Source organism: Myxocyprinus asiaticus, chromosome 16, assembly GCF_019703515.2.
Source record: "Myxocyprinus asiaticus isolate MX2 ecotype Aquarium Trade chromosome 16, UBuf_Myxa_2, whole genome shotgun sequence".
Taxonomy (NCBI): Eukaryota; Metazoa; Chordata; class Actinopteri; order Cypriniformes; family Catostomidae; genus Myxocyprinus; species Myxocyprinus asiaticus.
In genome coordinates this window covers 9761990-9780883 of record NC_059359.1, presented here as the reverse complement: position 1 = coordinate 9780883, position 18894 = coordinate 9761990, and the positions used below count along the sequence as shown (strand labels likewise).

The window sequence follows — 18894 nt, the reverse complement described above, 5'->3', positions numbered from 1 at the left end:
TAATAATAATACTACATTTGTCAAATTTACTTCACCTTCACTTGGAGCTTTTATTTTGGCGGAACACTGAAAGTGAAGCGTGAATTTGTCAGTTTGCAATGTTGCTCATTACAAATCTGTTGAAATGTTGCCATCTTTTCTGTGATACTGTGTCCTTTTTTAGATTTGTATAATAACTTGTAGTGGTTACAAATGTTTGCTACTAGGGGTGGGTAAAAATACTGATTTTCCGATGCATCGTGATCTTCATTTGAGTGGTCTTTATATCGATTCTTTAATTCCAAATTTGATCTTGTAATCTATGCACAGCCGTCCACCACAATGAAGGGAAATCACTCGCATTTGCAACCAAATTTTGTGCTATGCGACTAAAATGTATATATTTGGCAAATTAGTCCAAACCAGTAATGGACCCTTTTAACACGTCCGTGTACCGCGAAGCGGAAGTCGTCATAGTTGGCTAAACTTGAATGGCGGTGAATGGGGGACCACAGCAAATGTAATTTTTGCTTACCGGTTTGCTCCAACAGCAAAAAAAAAAAAAAAAACCACCCACACACGATTATGCTTTCACAGCTTTGCAAAAGAAGAAAAATATACAGCGCTGGATAACAGCAGTAAGAAGAAAGAAACAGGCCAAATGTTCTGTCACTCCCTCAGAAGCCTCATTGCAGCTATGGTAACTGATTTTTAAAAACCTATTCCAGGGTAATAAAATACAAAGTCAAATGTTATACATTTACAATAAATTTTTAAACTTGGAAATATAAAAAAAGTTTGCTACATTTATGTTAAAGAAATGCATCATAACAGGTTTGTGAAAAGGGTTCATTATGTAGTATAGTGGTGGAGTATTCAGCAGCGAGATCCTTTCACTGCGTGTTGAGTAAAAGTTGTTCCGTGTAATGCACGTCCAAAGACTAAATCCACACGACCCATTTGTCATTGAATAATGTCTCTTTTCTCTACAGTCAGTTGTTGATCAAAAACAACAATAACAATCATGCATGGCACAGATGAGATAAAGCCATTTGAGTCTCTATCATTAGCATGCACTCATTTACAGACGCTCTCTACAGAAATACCGGTTTTGGCACGTGTTCAACAAATCAATGTAAATACTTGTAAATAGTACAATGAATGCAATTAAACAATAAACATGTAACAAAAAAATAATATATGAAATATAATACCTTATGTATTGATTGCATACATAGCGATTTTTAAAAAGTCAAAATGTGACCAAAATGATTAAATAAAATATAATTAGTAAAATTAATATTTTCGAAATGCACCTAGTTAGAAGGTCCCCTGTATGATTAAAAGCATTAGCTGGAGGAGAATCTCTTTCCTATGCAAGCAAAAAGGACATTATAACTGAAATATACCTATATGAATCAATATCGAATCGAAATCAGAATTGAATCGAGAGCTTGTGAAAACGGAATCAAAATCGAATTGGGAAATCCCTATCAATACCCAGCCCTATTTGCTACGGTGTGAATCTGCAGCACTTTGCTTTCACAATGCACGTGAATCGCTCAGAGAGTGCTGAAAACAGCGTGTCATCACAGAAAATGTCACCTGTTCACTTTAAAGCACACAGACCATGCATCCACTGGATTAAATCGCAGCCTTTTTGGTTTTATTTTCACATATTCATATTGTGCAGCCCAGAAGGATTGTGAAATTAGTCTCATGACATGCTCTTTTGGAAACATAGAGGCCAAATAAAAAGCACACTAAAATCATTGCAATATTCACGACATTGCTTAATTTGATATCGGCAGCAAAATCATATATAATAATATCATGAATATTCAATGAATACTAACACCAACAACTCCAGAGTCACTTTCAAATTCACGCAATAAAATTAATAGTAAACAGTGATGATACAATTATGATATGTGGCTCTGGCTCCTCTAGTCGAAAAACCACCAGTAAGAATCATAATGAATTAAGTTAGGAGACCTATTAAAGGTCATTAAACATATGCATTTTTATAAGTTAATAAATACTCTTACATTAGACAATCAAGTGCTTCATTTATTTGTACCTTTGCCCCGAGACTCAAGGAAAGGATGATGTCCTCAAACGCTGAGTGTCCACATGAGCTGGAATGCCTGTAACGAATGATAACATTTACATTTAGAAATGCACATAAATCTACTTTCAGCTGCATAAATACATGATATATCAACTGAATGCTCACCTTGTCCACTTTGGTACTGGTTTACAGTAAGCTGGTCTGGGACAGCATTTATGTGGCCATCAGCCAAACATCTCAGCAGTAAAGCATCACATTCCACTGGCAAGCCTGAAATGATAGACATTTATTCAATTATTTTAGATAAACCACTCAACTGTATTTCTTTAAAGTGTTTAACATAATCACACTGAACTTAAAGGAATGGTTCCCCCAAAAATGATAATTCTCTCATCATTTACTCATCCTCATGCCATCCCAGATGTGTATGACTTTCTTTTGCAGAACACAAACGAAGATTTTTAGAAGAATACAGTGCATCCAGAAAGTATTCACAGCGCTTCACTTTTTCCACATTTTGTTATGTTACAGCCTTATTCCAAAGTGGATTAAATTCATTATTTTCCTCAATTCCACAAACAATACCCCATAATGACAACATGAAAGAAGTTTGAAATCTTTGCAAATTTATAAAAAAAAAGAAAAGAAAACAAATGTACATAAGTATTCACAGTCTTTGCTCAATACTTTGTTGAAGCACCTCTGGCACCAATTACAGCCTCAAGTTTTTTTGAGTATGATGCTACAAGCTTGGCACACCTATTTTTGGGCAGTTTCTCCCATTCTTCTTTGCAGGACCTCTCAAGCTCCATCAGGTTGGATGGGGAGCGTCGGTGCACAGCCATTTTCAGATCTCTCCAGAGATGTTCAATCAGGTTCAAGTCTGGGCTCTGGCTGGGCCACTCAAGGACATTCACAGAGTTGTCCCGTAGCCACTCCTTTGTTATCTTTACTGTGTGCTTAGGGTCGTTGTCCTGTTGGAATTTGAACCTTCGCCCCAGTCTGAGGTCCAGAGCGCTCTGGAGCAGGTTTTCATCAAGGATGTCTCTGTACATTGCTGCATTCATCTTTCCCTCGATCCTGACTAGTCTCCCAGTTCCTGCCGCTGAAAAACATCCCCACAGCATGATGCTGCCACCACCATGCTTCACTGTAGGGATGGTGTTGTCCAGGTGATGAGCGGTGCCTGGTTTCCTCCAGACATGATGCTTGCCATTCAGGCCAAAGAGTTCAATCTTTTTTTTCATCAGACCAGAGAATTTTGTTTCTCATGGTCTGAGAGTCCTCCAGGCGGGTTATCATGTGCCTTTTACTGAGGAGTGGCTTCCGTCTGGCCACTCTACCATACAGGCCTGATTGGTGGAGTGCTGCAAAGATGGTTGTTCTTCTGGAAGGTTCTCCTCTCTCCACAGAGAAACGCTGGAGCTCTGTCAGAGTGACCATCGGGTTCTTGGTCACCTCCCTGACTAAGGCCCTTCTCCCCCGATCGCTCAGTTTGGCTGGGTGGCCAGCTCTAGGAAGAGTCCTGGTGGTTCCAAACTTCCATTTACGGATGATGGAGGCCACGGTGCTCATTGGGACCTTCAATGCTGCAGAAATTTTTCTGTACCTTTCCCCAGATCTGTGCCTCGATACAATCCTGTCTCGGAGGTCTACAGACTATTCCTTGTATTTCATGGCTTGGTTTGTGCTCTGACATGCACTGTTAACTGTGGGACCTTATATAGACAGGTGTTTGCCTATTAATGTCAAATCAACTGAATTTACCACAGGTGGACTCCAATCAGTTGTAGAAACAGCTCAAGGATGATCAGTGGAAACAGGATGCACCTGAGCTCAATTTTGAGTGTCATGGCAAAAGCTGTGAATACTTACGTACATGTGATTTTTTTCGTTTTTTATTTTTAATAAATTTGCAAAGATTTCAAACAAACTTCTTTCATGTTGTCATTATGGGGTATTGTTTGTAGAATTTTGAGGAAAATAATGAATTTAATCCATTTTGGAATAAAGCTGTAACATAACAAAATGTGGAAAAAGTGAAGCGCTGTGAATACTTTCTGGATGCACTGTATCTCAGCTCTGCAGGTCAATACAATGAAAGTGAATGGGATCCAAAACTTTGAAGCTTAAAAAAGCACATAAAAGGAGCATAAAAGTAATCTATAAGACTCCAGTGGTTTAATCCTTGTCTTCTGAAGTGATCTAATCGGTTTTTGGTGAGAAAAGACCAAAATGCAACTCCCTTTTCACTGCAAATCTTGCCATTGAAGTCTCTAGGAACGATCATAATTTTAAACTTAAATACACTTCGCAGTGCTTGACGAATGCTCATAGCGCTAGATGGTGCTAGAAAGTGCAATCGAGCTTGAAATCATGATCGCCAAGGAGACTGCAGACGTCAAGATGTACAGTGAAAAAGGAGTTACATTTTGGTCTGTTCTCACCCAAAAATTCCCTTCAGAAGACATGGATTAAACCCCTGGAGTCTTATGGATTACTTTTATGCTGCCTTTATGCGCTTTTTGGAGCTTCATAATTTTGGTCACCATTCACTTGCATTGTATGGTCCTGCAGAGCTGAGATATTCCTTCTAGAAATCTTTGTGCTCTGCAGAAGAAAGTCGTACACATCTGGGATGGCATGAAGGTGAGTAAATTATGAACGATTCCTTTAATACATATTTAATAATTCATAATGTGGGTACAAATTTTGAACTTTCAATTTACCACCTGGTAATGACTTGTCTTTGTCCACATTATTGTTATCATACCAAAACTCATATCCATAATGCTTCACTCTTCTGTGTTTTAAAGCTTTCTGCACTGAAATACAAAAAAATAAATAACAGAAATAAGATAGAATATTACATTTAAATCTGGTAATAGTTTGCAAATATCTGCCTTCAGCAAAATATTGTCTAAACTGGCCCAGTTGACACAAAACTCAGCCAATCCATAGATACCCAGTACAAAATAAGGCTAGAATATCTTGATAACACTATTTTATTGAGAACATTAATATTACAACATTAAATTATACTTATTAGATCATTAAATGGAAAGTGTGAAATTAGTTAGTATTGGAAATGTAAAATATATATATATATATAAAGAAAAGTGTATGTTTTTTAGAGCATATTCACAAACCACTAGTTGAAAACCCTGGCTCTGAAGTAAAAACTATATGTAAATATTGCCCTGTACATCAAATGTCAATGTGCTGACATTTTTATTACTTATTTGTGCATAAATCTGATTGTTGGGATCCCAATAACGATCTCAAATATCTCTTACCCATGACATCATCAGAATGTGATGTCCAGTCAGCAACCTGCAGCAGCTGAATCTCCTCTTCTGGAGACACAAAATCCTCCAACACAGATAGATCAGGAGGCAAAGCACACGATACACTCTTATCACAGTCCACTGACAAACCAATAGAACATTTTCATCATTAGACACTTTATTTAGATCTTCTGAGTAAAGAATCATCTAAACTGTCCAGCACAAATGGATCTCAGCTCGAAATGAACTTGTATGACACACCTTTCTTGACAATCATGCCATGATCGAAATCACTGAGATCACATTTTTTCCCCAATTCTGATGGTTGATGTGAACATTAACTGAAGCTCCTGACCTGTATCTGCATGATTTTATGCACTGCACTGCTGCCACACGATTGGCTGATTAGATTATTGCAGATTATTGATGATTGTTGGTGCCAGATGGGCTGGTTTGAGTATTTCTGTAACTGCTGATCTCCTGGGATTTTCACACACAACAGTCTCTGGAGTGTATTCAGAATGGTGCCAAAAACAAAAATCATCCAGTGAGGGGCAGTTCAGCAGATGGAAATGCCTTGTTGATGAGAGGGGTCAACAGAGAATGGCCAGACTGGTTCGAACTAACAAAGTCTACAGTAACTCAGATAACCGCTCTGTACAATTGTGGTGAGAAGAATATAATCTCAGAATGCTATTCTGAGATGCTGGTTGGCGCTGTTTTGGCGGCACGAGGGGGACCTACACAATATTAGGCAGGTGATTTTAATGTTGTGCCTGATCGGTGTATATCACCATTTGAGAAGCTTCTGCAAAGAACACAGTTATAAGAGTTGATTAATGTCTACTGTCATTTGGTATAACATCTTATAGGCAAAGTCTTTTTAAATATTTTTTTAATACGCTTCTGTATCATTGAATGTGATTCAATTATTGAAGACATGCAACTTGTAAGACCATGCAATAAGCTAAACTTTATTCATAATAATATGATTTTAATGCTGGTGGATCGACTGGTGGCTCCACCCAAGGGGGCAAAAATCATAATTACACTGTTTTTAGCTTCAATTTTTATTATTTCTCATTTCAATTTAATATGGAATGCTATGCAGACAATGTTCATTCTCCCTGAAAGATATCACTGACATAAATGTCTTGAGATATCTCACCAGTCTTTGTGACAGCACTAAACAGTGTAAACAGCAACTTTCTTTCTTCTGCTGAACACAAAGACTTTTAGAAAAATATCTCAGCCCTGTAGGTCCACACAATGCATGTGACTGGTGGCCAGAACTTTAAAGATATAAAAAGAAAATAAAGGTAGCATAAAAGTAATCCATATGCTCCAGTAGTTAAATCCATGTTTTCAGAAGCTACAGGATAGGTATGGGTGAGAAACAGATCAAAATTTAAGTATTATATATATATATATATATATATATATATATATATATATATATATATATATATATATCTCCACTTTCACATTCTTCTTTTGTTTTTGGCTGTTTGCATTATTTGTGCATTTAGCCCCCTACTGGGCAGGGAGGAAATTTATAGAGAAAAATACTTAAATATTGATCTTCTGAAGATATGGATTTAACTACTGGAGTCGTATGGATTACTTTTATGCTGCCTGTATGTGATTTTTGGAGTTTCAAAGTTCTGGCCACCATTCACTTGCATTGAAAAGACCCAAAGAGATGAAATATTCTTCTAAAAATCTTCATTTGTGTCCAGCAGAAGTAAGTAATACACATCTGGGATGGCATGAGGGTGAGTAAATGATGAGAGAATACTGATCAAGAATATGATTTTTGCAGTTCTAAAAGTTGAGTTAATTTTATTTGCAACATCTTGCAGTGATTTAAGTGACCCTTTAAATAAAGAGATAGTTCACCCAAAAAAAATCATCCTTTCTCACAAAATGAGATGTTAAGCAGAATGACAGTCTCAGTCACAATTTACTTTGATTGTATGGGGAAAAAAATACGATCAGAGTGAATGGTGACTCAGGCTAACATTCTGCTTTCCATCCCTTTTGTGATTCATGAAGGAAAGAAATTCAGAAAATTTTGAGGCAAACAATCCCTTTAACTAAGGTGTAAGTGTAAAAGTAAAAGTTTTGATCCCTATTGACACAAACACACCAATAACAACACTATGTAACACAATTTTTGTTCCTGGGTGGTAAGTGTTATTTCCTAATTGCTTATGCCTCAAAAGTATAGAAAATGGCTATTATTACCCACAAACTTTGCTTTTGTGACCAGGACAGTGATATTTTGAAATTTACCTATTTCCAATTAGAAAACGGGTGAATTTGTGTCTTTTCATTCACATAAAGTCAGAAAAAACAACAACATATGAATCCAAAATCCTTCTTTATCTGTGGTCCGACGAAGACAACGGCTTTGACTTTTGCCTCAGACAGCTTAGGGAAGAAGACTTGAAGGTACTTGAAGGCTGCCGACTCCTTATCTAGAGCTCTGACAAATTGTTTCATAAGGCCCAATTTGATGTGCAGTGGTGGCATCAGCACCTTCCGGGGTCCACTAGTGGCTTCCACTTGACGTTGTTCCTCCCCATAGAGAACTTGGTCCGCTGTGGCCAGTCCCGCCTGTGGTAGTGCGCCTTGGTGTCCCTGCTGTCCCAAAGGCAAAGATAGCAGGGAAACTGGGTAAAACTGCCTTGGAGACCCATCAGGAATGCCACCATTTTGAAGTCTCCTATGACCTCCCAGCCATACTCATCATACTTCAAGGCATCCAGCAAGGTCTTGATGCTGTTGTAATACTCTTTGAGGTGCACCGAGTGAGCCAGGGGAAGAGACAGGTACTTGATACCATAATGGACCAGCACGGTTTTGAATATTACTTTAGTATAAATACATGTTAATTTGGATTCATATGCTGTTTTTGTCTGACTTTATGTGAACAAAAAGACACAAATGTGCCCATTTTCTCATTGGAAATAGATACATTTCAAAATATTACTGTCCTGGTCACAAAAGCAAAGTTTGTGAGGAATAATAGCCATTTTCTATACTTTTGAGGCATAAGCTATTAGGAAATAACACTTACTACCCAGGAACCAAAAAAAAAAAAAAAAAAAAAAAAAAAACATTTGTTACACGGTGCAATCAGACACACTCTAAAATGACTGCTGTGTCTCGTTTGGAAGGCTGCAGTATACCGAGTGTCCCCCTTTAAACAAGCCTCATTTAAACGAGACGTCCTAGGACAAACGGAAATGGAATGCCACTCCTTAACAAGCGGGAGCGCTTTGAGTGAGAAGGGAACAAAGTCCCTCTGGAAGGGAATGCATGAGAGATACATTTTAGGAGAGTTATAATGATGTAAAGAGAAAAGAAAATAGATTTTACAAGTGTACTTTTAGTCTAATACTTTATTTTAATTATATATTCATATAATTATAAATATTATATACTCTGCACCCATCTACTGAGGTACTTAAACTTGGGAATTAACATTCCTTGCGTTTGAACATCATATTTACGGGCAAATTGGTGTCATTTTTTTTTTTTTTTGACATTTCCGTTGAAGCAAAGAATTGTGGGTTGTGAGAGCCCACGAAGGATACACCTCATGCTTCCTCCGAATTCCCGTGAAAGAAGGTTGCATTTGAAGTGTCTTACTCGCTTTTCTTAAACGAGAGAGCCTCAATGACGCATGCGGCCGAGAAATGCGACCTCCGGAGGACGCATCCTTCCAAACGAGACACAGCCCATGCTGTTCTCCGTTGTGCAACCGCTTATTTGGTCCCTTCATGCGCAATAACTACAACATTGGTTCCTACAAACGTATGTTCCCATTTATTTATTTATTTTAACCTGGCATAACCGGTATTTTAGAGCTTCTTTGGCAGAACTTTGAACTAAAGATAACAACAAAATTGGTCAATTTTCGCATACAATAAAAACTGTGGCATTTTAATTGCTGAATGTCTACAGTGATTTTGCCTTGGTTTAAAACGCCATGACATGAAGAGTCAAACTTTCCTTGATCTTTTTTACATAGAAGAGGTCATTGTACTATAAAAACATACTGTAAGTTTCAGAACTCAAAACTTCCTCACTGCAAAATGAGCATTTGTCTATGAAGGAGAGGCTTCTGTGTGCTTTGTCAGGAAACAGCTCATCACTTAATGAATTGACCACCTGTCCACCAATCTTCAACATGTTTTACATTAAACAATCCTTTTGGAATAAAATATAAATGGAATATAAAATTGCTGTTTTATAAGAGAAGGTAGGTGACAGTTTATGATTCCCCATTTGACTGTATGGTATCTGCAAATGGTGACATACTGTCGTTACACGCTAGTTAACCGTTACACTTTGTTCTATGGTAAAAGTGCAGAGGTAATCTCAGTAAATAATAGAATGTCTGACATCAATACCTACTTTATCTTGTCACTTTTCATAGCTAAGAGCAGAGAGCCAATCATAACAGTGGGCGTTCACTGTCAAGTCTTAAAGGAGAAACAGCACCAAAACAGAGTGTTTCTGACATAGGGTCAGAATAAGTGGGAAATTATCATGTTTTACAAATATATGACTTTTTTTGTGCTAAAAAAAACTTTACTAATATTATAAATGAACCTCAAGGAAAATATTAAAAGCATAAATAAGGGCATGTTATGACCCCTTTAACTCTTAAAAAAATGTACCATGGTACTACGTTTTTTTTTTTTTTGGACATGCACATTGTTAATAAGGTGTTGTTTTGACAGACACATACCATGGTTTCTCTGAAGTACCATGAGTCCTGTGTTAATACTATGGTAATCATTCAATGGCATTGTATAACCATCTGATACAATCACTGCATACTTTTTAAGGGCAATCTAGCCATAAAGGCATATTATAAATCGTCACTCATGTTGCTTTGAAATCTTACTTTGTTTGGGGTGAACAGGAGTAGCTTTCAGGCATTGTGCATTCAACCTCTGGAACAGAATCAAATTTATCAGAGGTGCAGATGTACCGTGATTTTGGATTTCAATATGAGCTTCATCATGAATACTAGTGCAAATGGGAATTATATTTATACCTTACTTGAGGATCTTCAAAATCAACCCTGTGTAAATTTGAGCTGAAAGAAAATGGTAACGGTTTTAAGTGAATATTTATCCCAATTTAATATTTTCTGCAAATAAAAGCTAGAATCAACTGATCATTTCACCAGTTTTCTGACAGATTTATGAACTGATATTTTGATTTTCGGATTCTAAAAAAAAAAATCCTTTCAAAAGTTTGCACTCACAGATTACCAGTTCTGTCAGACCATAAACAACTTCTGCAACTCACTCCTGTAGTTTTAAGACTGAGACCAGTCATCTCTTTCATCAGATGTACGCTAACTTGCTGAATGCTAATTAAGCATTTTATTGTTTAATCTCTGCAAATGTTTAAACACTATAATTACCAACAACTTATACTTGTTCATTAACCCTTTTTTTTTTTTTTTATCATTGAAATGATAGATATTGGCAATGTTACAAGCACAACACACTTCAGCTTTACAAATCTTAATGTGGTCAATACCTGTAACATTAAGCGAACTAAACTTTTAATTTGCCTCCTAATTTCAACGGTAAACACCAACATATTTATCTCTTTCCAAGGTGTGTACGAGACCAGGAATGTTTTTTTTTTAAACCCTCCACAATAACTGACATGACATTCAATTAGTAATTTTGTTTTTACTAAAAATATTCATAAAAGAAAATTGTAACAATAAATGAAAATATGCACAAATTTAGTCTAAGACAAATAGAAATCTTACAATTCCATAAGAGCCTTATTTGTCTCATTGACAAAAGTATGCTTTGAAAAACACTTGATTTAGTTAACACCAGTAATCAGATCTTACAAGCAAAAAATTAACTTCACCTCACAGTACAGTATATTACATAGCTGAGGATGATCATAAAAAACAGTAGCTCTCCATTAAGCATGTCGTCCTTGCTCACGAGTTAAAGTGGGATGTCTTCTTTTCCCAGTGGAAACAGGACAATGGTTAAGTTATATCAGTCTTTTTTTTTGTTATCTGCAAACTGTGGGTCCATCTAGTGGCAGAAGCAATAATTTCAGGAGCAAAGGAGGACGAGAATAGTGATGCAAGATCTCACAGGAGCCCCTCATTTCTTTTGCTTGGGTGCTGGTCTGAAAGAAACGAAAAACAAAGAGGGAAATTTAGTTTACTAATTTCAATAGACTAAAAGGAAACCACAGGCCTTATAGCCATTGCAAAAAAAAAGTGCACTATTTACTAATCTCATATCAGAATGTATATATAAAAATAACATTAAAAAAATGCTGCCAAAAGCTCATGAATACAAGCAAAATTTACACAAATTTACATTTCTGAAGGGAATGATGTGAAGAACATGTACACATGCTGACTGGAGAGTATGCATTCAGATTCTGTCTTTTGTGTGCATGCATACTTCTAGTATGGAAACCACATAGGTTTCTGCATGAGGCTCCCTGGTCTTAAAACCATCAAGACTTACCTGTATATTCCCACAACAACTGCATGGTCTCTCTCATATGGCTCAAGTGTCAGCTGCTCCTGGGGTTTCATGTTCTCTGCACTCATCTTCTTAACCTCCGATGCAAACACTGCCTCCGGTGCTGCTGTTGAATCAATGCAGTTTGCCTAAAGAAAGCAATGGAGAAAGGGGAAACAACTGAAATTTCTTTTTAAGATTTGACTTTCGGCCAAGCGTGATTTTCACAACTTCAAAAATAGATTTCAGTTAACACATGTAAACGTTGATCAATATTTCTAAAGGTATCAAAATAATTCATAGGTGTTGCGGTTAGGTCAATGATGTATTAAATTACAAATATTATTTTGACTGAAGAATTCAAAGTCTTACAGCAACAAGAACACAATGTCAAAAACATACTTATTTTACCTTAATGGAAATTACGAAATGGCCTCCATTCTTCAGAAAGTTGTGTGCATTCAGGGCAACAATTCTGGTTTGGTCAGGCTGAGCAACATCAGCAAAGATGACATCCACCATACCTTCAAGAAAAGAGAAGCAGTGGTTTAATAAACAACCTGGAATTGCTTTTTCAAAGGTTAAAATACATAGTCGTATAACAGGAACTTACCAACAAGCATGCGATACTTGTGTGGGTGTCGTGCATCTTCAATGATGGGAATAATGTTGGTTCTTTTCTTTGCCACATTCAGCAAGTCTCTGCCTGATCTGTGGGAGAACTCGACAGCGTACACCAGCCCATCCTGTAAGCAAACAAAAATTAGAAAAATGTAATACCCCTTACCTAAATAGAGAAATCACATTTACTTCCAGAAAACGTGGAATCAGAGCAGAAAACTAGTAATATAATACTGTTAACCACACCTAAAGTGCAAATTTGATTATGCATTGATTAGATGATTATAATTACAAACTACTACAGTGCTACAAATATGGAAACACCTGAATTAACATTAAAGGGATAGTTCACCCAAAAATGAAAATTTTTCATGCCATCCCATATTTGTATGACTCGCTTCTGCTGATCACAAATGAAGATTTTTAGAAGAATACCTCTGCTCTATTGGTCCATAAAATGCAAGTGAATTATGGCCAGACCTTTAAAGCACAAAAAAGCAGAATAAAAGTAATCCATATGACTCCAGTGGTTAAGTGATGATGAGTGTGGGCGAGAAACACAAATATTTAAGTCAGTTTTTACTCTAAATTCTCCTCCCTTCCCAGTAGGTAGTGATATGCATGAAGAATGCAAATCACCAAAAACAAAAGAATGTGAAAGTGGATATTTATAGTAAAAAAGGACTTAAATATTGATCTGTTTCTCACCCACACCTATTATATGATGCATCACAAAACACGCTTCTGAAGACACTGGAAACCACTGGAGTCGTATGGATTACTTTTATGCTGCCTTTGTGCTTTTTTGAGCATCAAAGTTCTGGCCACCATTCACTTGCATTGTATGGACCAACATAACCAAGATATTTTTCTAAAACTCTTAAATTGTGTTCAGTAGAAAGAAAGTCATACACATCTAGGATGGCATAAGGGTGAGTAAATAAGAGTTATTTTTGGGTGAACTATTTATCAACAACACATTTACAAAAATCTATTTACAATATACATTTTAATAATGTTAAATCTCTGATCCAATGCATTCTATTTGCTGGTGATGTGTACAAAATGTGGAAATTAACAATTAAAGCAAAGTCCACTTACCGGCCCAACAATATCAGAGACGTGGGATACAGTAGTCCCTGATGCGGCTCCCAAGTACATGACTTTTGCTCCTGGCTTGATGTGTATCTGGTCTATACCTCCTAAAATTGCTGCAGCCAGCTTTGAGCGGAAAGGGTTCCATGCTCTGTACTCAATCTTTGTTTCTCCTTCCTTCAAAAACAGAAATGTATGTAAACATACATAAAACATGCATCTGAAGCTTTCTAGAATAACCTGAATGAAAACTAGAGACGTTACCATCGCTATGAACTCACCTCAACGCTTACTCTTTTCTCTCCATACACAGACTCTCCAATCACCATGTTCTTTGTGACCAGGGCGTCTTCCTTACCGCGGCAGATAAAAACTCCTGGGATTTTCAAATTAAAGGTGATTTAGAAAGTTATGGAACTCAAATGTAATCTTCCTTCAGATTTGAGAGTAAACAAAGCAAATGACTCACCTTCATGTCTGTGAGGCTCTACAGTCACCCTTCTGCCCCCCCTGAATCCTCCTCGTCCCCCTCCTGCTCCTCTTCCTCCACGGCCTCTGGGAGTCCCACGGCCGAACCCTCGCCCACGGAAGCCCCCTTCACCACTGCCACCATCAGGGGATCTGAACCCTCCACCTTTATCAAAAAAGTGGAGATGGGTAAGTTTACGATACACTTTTATAGCACACTGGAAAACTTGACAGTTTTTTTTTGTAAGTTGTCAGATATTTCACCACAAAAACATCTCTATGTTTTGATAGCCCTAACTCTCAAAACCTTCTAAAAAAAAACAACCAATTTGCAAGCCACTTTGGATAAAAGTAAACAATTGACAATCCGTACATCTCTGTGATGTGCGCTCATGAGAGGGATGACGTAAGCTCGTTGGTAAGGTCACGCGTCACGTGGAGGAGGCAGGAAGCACATCATTGTTTACAAAAGAAACTTGCACAGACCAAGCGCCGTTCACAAACCAAAACAATATAAAATAAAAAATAATTTCCAAATAATAATAATAAAAAACAAATGTAAACAATGACATTCTTCCTGACTCCACGTGAAGTGTGGACCTTACCAACAAGTTTACGTAATCCCTCTCATGAGCGCAAGTCACACAGATGTACGGAAGCGAACATTTGTAGTATATAAGTATTGTTTTGTTTCTAAAAATAATCAATCGTTTGCATTCAGATTAACTTTATTTGTCAACTGAAGTCATGTGGATTATTTTGATGCACCCTAAATATGCATTTTGGACCATCAAAAAATGGAGGACATTCACTTGCATTGTTTAGGAGGAGGCCGCCTGATATGAATCTACACAGATTAAATACACATGTTTTAACAGAACTAATGCAAGTGCTTTTATAAAATTAAAAGCCTCACATTTCTGTTTAAACCCTCCAAAAATTGGCCACATTCACTTCCATTGTAAGTGCCTCACTTAACCCAGATTATTTTTTGTGGTAATCAACGTTATGCCACAAATGCTGTTGATTTAGTTCGACTTGTAGTGAACCCGGAATATTCCTTTAAAATGTATAAAAATGACTTCATAATCTAAAAACATACACTTTCTTTTACACAAAAATGTTAACCCCTTATATTGATATTGAAAAAGTTTGTCCAATTGTCAACAAACCAGATTTAAGAAACAAAAACATGAAAATGCACATTAGGCAATAATGTAATAAATAGCAATAATAATTCTGCAGTGACCAAATAGTTAAAAAAAAAAAAAAAAAAAAATCCAAACTTACCACCACCTCGACCTCCACGGAATCCTCCTCTTCCACCCCGGTCTCCTCCTCTTCCACCCCGGTCTCCTCCTCCACGGCCTCTGCCCCCGAAGCCCCCTCTAAAACCGCCGCCACCACCTCTCGGACTGAATCCTGACGAAATTAAATATTAGGGCTTTTTAAAAGGAAAACAATTTCTCATACTAAAACAGAACACACCATTAGTCAAACAAGCCTGGAGATTAAATGTCCTCTCTCTAACAATCGAGTCAGTGTGGACAAAGTTGATTTCCATTAATTGATAACTTCGTGTATGTGCGCAATACTAATGTCTCGCTCACAGAACTAAAATCAATTCATTTATACCAGGTTGCTGAAATGCACTTAACATGGTCGGACAGGCAAGACATTTTCCTAAACCCATGTGGTCACCAACAATGTGTGAATGCTCACGCGTGAAAACACTTCAAAACGACTAGGCAGAACCGACTATATAATATTGGCATTAAGTAAATAATCTGATAAACAGCGCAATTAATTGTGTAGTCTTGGATCATACATGTGCCATGTGGGGGCTGAAGTCCCGCGTGCACAGCATGGTTGCTCGCACGCGTCTAATATACACTGCAACAAGCTTAACTAAGTCACCTTTGTAATAACACTTTGTAAGAAAAACACGTTAAAAATGTTAACATACAAAAAGAAGATAAGAAACACTATCAGGACATTACAACAACAACAAAAAAAAAGCGAGATTCGCATCTAAAACTTCATGCGCGTGGCTAACATGGCCGGCATGTTCTCGCGCGAGCATATCGACATTTATAAATGCTAGTGTTTAATCGTATGATGTTAGATAAACAAAAACATAAAGATGCATCCGAAATATAAATAGCTTACCTGGTTTCATTGTATCTTAGTATATAAGGCTAATCCTCTTCTAATTATACAAACTGTTGCAGCTTAAGCAGTTCCGCTACTTTCCCTCTGAACTCGTTCAACAATGTGATCAGATGGCCACATGTGCGTCAAACGTCTTTTCCCATAATGCACTTGCAAAAAACGTGGCTCTTGCTCCCCCCCGCTCTCTAGTGGGAAAGATATGTAACTACAATCAAGTTCCAATACACTACACTGCAGTGATTGTTTGTTTTTTCACATGGAATCATATTTAAACCATGGGTTTTGGGCATAGTTGCATTATGAAGTGCCATGTAAATACCATGGTACATCAGTACAGTAATCATATTGTAGCCTACCATCTGATACCATCACCATACCATGGTAGCACTACACCACCACAGTATTTTGTGTAAGGGTAATATATGGTCAAATGTATTCATTAAAAAGATTTTCATAATTATGGAACAAGACAACAGGTAATCATAGACTATAAGATACAATTAAAAATATTTTTTTTAATTTATTATTAATAAGGAATTAAGCTGAAATGCTTTATAAAGATAGACATGATGAAGGCAGGGCAACAACTAGCCTAAAGCAAAAGTGAAAAAAAAAAAAAAAAAAAAAAAAAGACTGAATTCTACAATACAAATTGGCCACAAAATGCACTTTTCAATATTTAGGAATAGATGATATAATTAAATGTATTTTGTCATTAGAATAGCTTCTGTGTACACATAAGAGGTTGGCATACTCAGTAGCGGTTCTAGCTTGTATGGCGCCCAGGGCAAAACCCGCTCCAACATGCCCCCAAAGTTGTTGACCGTGGAGGGGGGTGATTGTATGGCGCCTTGGGCAAAACCCGCTTCAACACCCCCCCCAAAGTAGTTGACCGGGGGGGGTTGGTCTGTGTGGGTGCCTCATGCTGCCCCGCAAGCAGCTGACCATGTCGCCCATGCCTAAATACTGTAAATTTATGAGGGTTGCTCCCCCTGGTTGATTAGGACAACTCAAACCCGGCCACGCCCTCCTTCTCATCACACCAACATTTTTATTTCCCTGTTAAATGTAACCTCATCACATATGGTTACTCCATGGATGCTTGTGCATCAGCATTAGACGCTGGAAGTGTCCCGCCCCTTACTGAAATGGAAAATATGATTGGTTAGCAAATATCCAATCACATCTGAAATGAACGTTCTGATTGGTGGATCAGCTTAGTTGGACTATCTGTCTTGCCAGTGCCATCAGTTGCGCTCCCACCTCCCGCAGCTCGGTGCGTGTTTAGAGAGAAGCTCTGCAAACTTTTTAAAATAAAATAAAAAACACAATTCACTCAAAGGTGCTGAGGCATCGCGTTAGTAGTTTAAAAGTTCCAAGTCAAAAGCCTACTCGTTGTTCTGGCGGCCATACGTATCATCATTTATTTTAGGTGGGCATGCGCAAAATCCTAAGAAAGATAGGTGGGCATACGGCATATGCCTGCATATGCCCTTGACTACACTATTGATTGGAGGGGGGGGACCAAATGCAATAATTTAATAATCAACCATGGAAAAAATCCCATATCAATAGTGCACTATTATGAATATGGGGGGGGTTAATGTCCCTGGCCGGGAACGGTTTCTTTGCCGTGCCGAATCATGCCCTAGTGGAAAAGCTACTGTAACCATTCCTTACCGTGCTCTGAACCGTTCAGCCCGATGGTGTAAAAGAGGCTATTGATTTAAAAATAGCTTTCTGGATATGCCCTCCGCCTCCCATTGGTCAAACAAAGAGATAGTCCCATCCCCAACTCACACTACTGGCTGAGTAATGTTGTTGGGGTGGGTCTAAGTGGGTAGTTCAAAACAAACACAGTAATTTTTATAGTGCCACAGAGACACAGTGTTTACAGTTTTCAAGAAAATTAACCTGGCAGTGGTGGCTCAGCAGTTAAGGCTCTGGGTTACTGATCAGAAGGTTGGGGGTTCAAGCCCCAGCACTGCCAAGATGACACTGTCGGGCCCTTGAGCAAGGCCCTTGACCCTATCTGCTCCAGGGGTGCTGTATCATGGCTGACCCTGCACTTTGACCTTAGCTGGGATATGTGGAAAAAAAAGAGTTTCACTGCAAATGTGTGATAAATAAATGTAATTAGTTAAAAATATAATTAGAGTTTTTTAACACAACAAAAAGTTACATCAGCTTTAAAGGTGCACTCAGTAATTTTTTGTTTATGTCATCTTGGACATACACTGACACCTAGGGGCATGGATGCAGCATAAGACAAACTCAACAGTTTTCAGTTACCGATGTCATTGAAGAAATTCACTTTTCACAGTCACCTGTTATTTATTTAATCCATGAATGAAAATTACAGAGATTAAGCAAGTAGTCTTCAGCTGGTCATGTGATCCTAACATGGCAGCCCCCATGAGGAAACCCTCTTTATGTAGAATACAACAGCTTTTATAAGGTTACTGATATGACTGGAGTCTTCATTTTAATGTGAGTGGTCATGATTTTAAACATATGTTTCAAATATACTATTTATTTCTTTAGGAATAAAACTTTTTAATAAGGAAAAAATGAGTGCACCTTTACATTTATTAATATACTCACAGATCCTACATTTTTTTCCCCATGTTAATTTTCTCATAAATCAACAAGAGGATCAAGCAAG

At 37.6% G+C, this 18894-nt stretch overlaps 1 protein-coding gene and 1 pseudogene across 1 annotated transcript; both read right to left on the bottom strand.

The window, feature by feature from the left end:
• Nucleotides 1-1901: 1901 nt before the first annotated feature.
• LOC127454547 (alkylated DNA repair protein alkB homolog 8-like) lies at nt 1902-5614 on the bottom strand (annotated as a pseudogene).
• A 5429-nt stretch (nt 5615-11043) lies between these two features.
• Nucleotides 11044-16352, bottom strand: LOC127454208 (rRNA 2'-O-methyltransferase fibrillarin-like). The gene is made up of 9 exons (XM_051721252.1): nt 16227-16352; nt 15348-15479; nt 14059-14223; nt 13871-13965; nt 13596-13766; nt 12487-12619; nt 12285-12397; nt 11877-12022; nt 11044-11526 (listed from the first exon to the last, which is right to left on the bottom strand). The coding sequence occupies exons 1-9, from the start codon at nt 16234-16236 to the stop codon at nt 11502-11504; spliced, it is 990 nt and encodes a 329-aa protein (XP_051577212.1). The 5' UTR covers nt 16237-16352; the 3' UTR covers nt 11044-11501.
• Between the last annotated feature and the right edge of the window lie 2542 nt (nt 16353-18894).

What these genes read in the sequence shown, in the direction of transcription:
- LOC127454208 (XM_051721252.1), bottom strand. An exon ending in AGAAAAGAGTAAGCGTTGAG is followed by an intron (nt 13,767 to 13,870) that starts GTGAGTTCATAG and finishes CTGTTTTTGAAG; the next exon opens with GAAGGAGAAACAAAGATTGA. An exon ending in TCTCTGATATTGTTGGGCCG is followed by an intron (nt 12,620 to 13,595) that starts GTAAGTGGACTT and finishes GTTTGCTTACAG; the next exon opens with GATGGGCTGGTGTACGCTGT.